Raw genomic sequence first — 5,419 nt, 5'->3', positions numbered from 1 at the left:
GCCATCCATAACAGGACCTAGACCATAACATACCTAGGCCATAACAGGACCTAGACCATTACATACCTAGGCCATAACAGGACCTAGACCATAACATATCTAGGCCATAACATACCTTGGCCATATTTGCGTCATCCACCTTATACCGGGTAGTTTAAACTTCGAATACGTAATCAAACATTTTTTTTGTAAAGACCAAATTAGACATAAAATTTAAATCTCATCCCTGTTGATCGGAGAATTGTTCTAAATTAATCGCCTCAATCTTTCAGGACAGCCATTGGCTTGATTCTGTTCTCGAAGAAACGGATACGTTGTGGCACGCTCCTGTGAAAATTGTTGGTTCGATTCCGGTTTTTGAAGGTTATAGTTTATTTAACCTAGCATGTATATAACATATACCTTTCATGTACGACGTGATATTGAACAAAAAAAATAACGCACATAGAATAATTTAATTTCTAATAGCATGTGTTCTATTTCATCTGTTATTTATTTTTTTTTTTAGTTTTTTAGTCACCCAAAATATAATCATTAAATTTGGGAGAAACGATTCTGAAAGAATGATACCATTCTTCGGAAATTCCTTCCCATCTGATGAGAGATAAGAAAAAACTGTACAATTTATGGTGAGTTGCTATTTCTTAAATTGGATAATTAACAAGTGGAGTCTACGGAGGTGGGATTGCCGATGCCAATGAATTTTTTTTTGGGTAATACACTAGGTCAAAAATACTAGACATATGTCCGAAAGTTCTTAACAATGTTCCCTAGAAGTAAGTGAGCCAGCACTACAGAAAGTAATTTTTGTGATTTTGTATAAATTCAAACACAATTAATACAACTGCCAATATTATTTTGTTGTTATACAACTGTTATTACCCTACTAAACCACAATATTGAAAAAAAATCTTTATTTGTTTAATTGTTTATGAAGTTTTAACGTTCACAAATATGGAACCAGAAACATAAAATAAAACCTTGAGAAGTTTTTCTTTATTTGAGACTACTTTTTTTACCTTATAAAGCTATTAAATCTAAATAATATTCATATGAATAGGAAGAACGAAAATTCAGCTTTCCAACAAGTAGTAACAATGGATTTGGACAAAATTGTTTCAATTTATGAATTATTCTCGCGAATAAGAGTAATCGGATGAAAAATAAATTGCTCCAAAATCAAGTAAAAAAATTTCTAATTTTTGGTATATATGAAAATTCGTATTTAAGGGTTACAAAAGACGCTAAAAAAAAAAAAATAATCGTACTTAATTTTTACCTAAAAAAGATTTTTTTGTTGACTTTATTGGAAATGTCTTTTAGATTTTGTAATTTTGTATGCTTTTAAACTCGCTTGATAGGATGAAAAATGTATCTTTCTTATTCTGCATGAAAAAACTAATTGATTGATATAAAATGACCATTAAGTAAAAGCAAACCAAAGGGAGAACATTTGAACTGATAAGTATGGAGTGTATTTGAGTTAAGTATACAGTCAGACTCAGAAAAAAATTCTGTAACAACTGGTATAAAGGATTTAAGTTGTATACTATGATAATATCCTAGTTAAAACTGTATTGAACCTATAAGTTTTTACACAGAATTTTTTTAACTTTATTTTTCGTGTCCTGAAAAATAAAAAAATATGGACTTTATACTTATCAGAACAGATATGGTAATATAACAATTTTCAAAATTACATTTTTTTTTTTCTCAACTCCTACAACGCAAGAGGAACCGGTGTAGTGCATCTAAGTTGAGCTTGCCTGTGGGTAAAGGAAGGGGAGAGATGCGCAGTGGCAAACGTTCTCCCGCCAACCCCCCACTCTTCTCTCCACTAAGTCGGAGCATGCGTAGTACGTGTTTTCCCCTCCCAAACCTGTACTGCGCATGTTCCATACAGTTCTGGATAGCCAGATGTGGTTGTTGAAATAGATCTACTCAGTTGAATGGACTACCTTTACTTTCCTCTCCTCTCCTCACCCTACTTCTGCAACTTTACAAATAGAAACTTCTCATACTAGTTTTTTCAAAATTATTTTTCATTAATATCGTAAGATTATAAGTGTATCGTGTCAAGCAAACTAGAGAGAAAACTATCCACCCTCAAACATAAAAAAAAGGAATTATGAACCCATAATTCATGTTAAAAGAGCGGTCCAATCCATGTTTCCTCAGTTATGAAAAGCCAGAAATTACTGCATTTATCAAAAGTTAATCCCATTCTAGGACCGAGTATAATGCAATTTAAAACATTAAATTTAATAAAATTGTAGCACTAGCTGTTTCACAATAAATTTAAACTTAAAAAGAGGCAGTTGTTTACTGAACACAATGATTATTAACTCTCAAAAATGACTTTTTGGAAGATACTACGTGGAGTGGAGGGGAAAAGGAGCTTGGGTGGGGGGTGCGTGAGTTCCCTTCTCCTTCAGGCAAACGCATCTTAGATGCACTATACTTATTAATTATATATAAGGTCTGTTCCAATAACCGCTTCTGATTGTCTGGAACTGTAGTGCGGGGTTTCGCCTCCCAAAAACTGAACTGCGCATGCTCCATTATAATCACTAATATTAAATCATATGTTCATTGTTTTGTTATTACAACTATTGATATTTATTTAAAAAAATAACCTTATAATGTTCACATTAAGAAACATTTTTTTGCCCCTCCAATACAAATTTGATTTCCGTCAATTTTCCATATACACACTTCACGAAGGTAATTATTGTAATCAATGGATTAAGAAATTTCTAAATGTATTAAACAATATTTGATACTTGTTAATTGCTCACTCGATGAATAAATAAAGCATACTGCAGTTTCAGTCCTTATCCTACAATTTCGTTTATACCATTTCTAATATATTTTTTAACAAAATAAAGACTCATTTCATGGTCGTTTGAACCTACTTTCATTCTTGGTAAAAGTTCTTTATCCTGATGGAACGCGATTTTCTCATCATTAAACACGCGAAAAATGCTTATTAATGTACATTATGAAGTTACTTTTTAAAATGAACATCAATAGTTTTCAATAACAAAGCAATGAATATGTTTTAATATAATATAAATTATTATTCTAGAGTGTTAAGAACCCACGGATATGTATCTAATATTTTTCGACCTAGAATCAGGAAAAAAAGTTGCATTGAAACCGGCTTTCACACGTCCATAACCTCCCCCTTGTAAATTAAGAACATTAATCTCATTAATAAAGACTCTTTGGGGCAGGTTTATCGTACTGGTGACATGTGCAATCACAAAATCTACCGCTAAATACGACAATTCTATCAATAGATTACTTCACAAACTTTACTCGAATGGAAGTTTGTCCTCTAAGATGCTTCTAGAGGGAAGTAGAGAAATCGTGAGTGAGAAATCATCATATAAAAGCATGATTGATTGGAGGAGCCCATATCGGCCACAGAACCTTACAGGCGACCATGAACACGCAATGAGTAAATTACACAAATATTTAACAAGGATTGATTTTAAAAATCCGGATGTATTATCAGAACCTATTAGTAAGTTGGAAAATCCACCTCAAAATCCTATTTTATTATTGATAGCTCATATACCACCTATTAATGAAAACACCCTTGTGAACCTTACTAGAATAGAAATTAAAGACACAGGGTTGACCAACGACACAAGCAATGTTGACGACTTGACTCGTATAAATACCAAGTCTTCATCGAAGAAGTATCCAAGTGACAAAAACAATGGGTTACAAAAAAATCCTTCATTGATGGAGTCTATCCTCAACCCTTTTTTTCTAAAGGTTTTCAAGAGTAATGAATCTGCAAATCAGAAGAAATTGGCAAAAAGCAAAAAGATTAATAATTCAAGTATAGAATCTAAAAAAGTGAACAAAGTGTATACTAAAGATTCTCTAAAGAAAAAATCATCGACTGAAAAAACATCTGTCAAAAACGACTTTTTCAATGGAGATATATTATTGGTCAATAAACGCCCACGATTACAATGCAGTAAGCTGCACTCGATCTCGGATACTTTTGAATCCCCTTACTATCGCTTCAAATCGACGAACGGTAGGCGTTTCAGAATATTCGGTAAAAACTTTGAAGATGGATGGATTGGAAGAAATGTGAACAAAAGCATGCTCGAAGAAGACCTATTGAGATACAAAGATGATGAAATGATTTCCAAACCAGTGAGGCTGGGGGACTTAGTGGTCAATGAGGATCCCATGGGCACTTTGATCAACCAAACCTTGCTCAATTTCAGTTCTGAAATATTTAGCCTGCTACAGGAAGACACGACCAATAGTAGCGCAGAGGAAGCCTCTGCTAATAAATTTTGGAACAAAATAAAGAAGAAGTTTACCGGTTTGAACCTCAGCAGTCACAATAGTCTGCCCTACGAGCTCATCAGAAGCAGCAATCATTCAATACCGAGCTGGTAATGTGGCTACTCTCATTGATCTCCAACTGTTAATAAAGTTATTTTACAAAAACAGGTTTGTTGAATAAAAATATTTGTCAAAACTGAGATACAGTGCTATATCACTGTTTCAGTTCAACCATGTAACATCTTAACAGTTATTTTTTTAGATAAGTATGTAATTTTTTTTTTTTTTTGGCCAAGACTCCCATTGGAGTCCTATACTGCCTAACCGTGGTTGGGGGTCAAAGTTCTTCATTTTGTGGGACCGCCACTCAATGAAAAAAGTCAACGTCCCAGGCCGGATTCGAACCGGCACCGCCAATAGACATCAAATTGGTAAGACTGTGTCTTAACCACAGAGCTATGGGCGGCCCCAAGTATGTAATCTTAGCATTTTTTTTTTTTATTATTATGTTTTTATTGTGTAATATTACATTCTGCCATATTTATAAACAATAAGAATAGAGCTTATTCACGCCATATTTATTAATATATAAATTAAATAACAAAATAAGAAATACAAGAAGAAAAAAGAGTAAAAAATCATCTTAAAAACAATTCCTATTTACAATATTTACATTCAGCCTGGGGAACTCCGGACCCAGCTCTTCCCCCACTTGTGGAGGAAAGAACAGAACGTCAGTGATCACGGCCCTTCTCTCTCAACCGCATCACTGGTATTGAAAGCCAGTGGGAGACGAGTGAGGGCGCTAGCCGTAGACAATATTTACAACAGTAAGATTGGTTCAAAACTGTAATATCTCAAATATTTATGACGTATGTTTTAAAATGATTCTGAGGGGCAAGTTTTCATTTTATGAGACCGTCACAGATATAATAGTTGACCCCTGAGGCCCGGCACAGCGGCAGTTCCAAGGCGGCAAAGATCAACGACTCAACCCCCTAAGCTACAGACGGCCCTCATGTTGTGTGGCTCTTACTTTGTTTTTAACATTTATTGTAATTACTACTAGGAATCGAATCATATATCGCAAGATTGCCCTGAA

General features: G+C 34.0%; 1 protein-coding gene across 1 annotated transcript; it reads left to right on the top strand.

Annotated features, from left to right (window-relative positions):
* Positions 1-494: 494 nt before the first annotated feature.
* On the top strand, positions 495-4,486 carry LOC106682168 (uncharacterized). Its single transcript, XM_014422886.3, has 2 exons — positions 495-629; positions 3,237-4,486. The coding sequence occupies exons 1-2, from the start codon at positions 598-600 to the stop codon at positions 4,429-4,431; spliced, it is 1,227 nt and encodes a 408-aa protein (XP_014278372.1). The 5' UTR covers positions 495-597; the 3' UTR covers positions 4,432-4,486.
* The last annotated feature ends 933 nt before the right edge of the window (positions 4,487-5,419 follow it).

This window comes from Halyomorpha halys, unplaced genomic scaffold (assembly GCF_000696795.3).
Source record: "Halyomorpha halys isolate HHAL.00 unplaced genomic scaffold, Hhal_1.1 Scaffold392.1, whole genome shotgun sequence".
In the NCBI taxonomy this organism is placed as follows: Eukaryota; Metazoa; Arthropoda; class Insecta; order Hemiptera; family Pentatomidae; genus Halyomorpha; species Halyomorpha halys.
The sequence above is the reverse complement of the archived record's forward strand: the minus strand, read 5'-3'. Positions and strand labels throughout refer to the sequence as shown.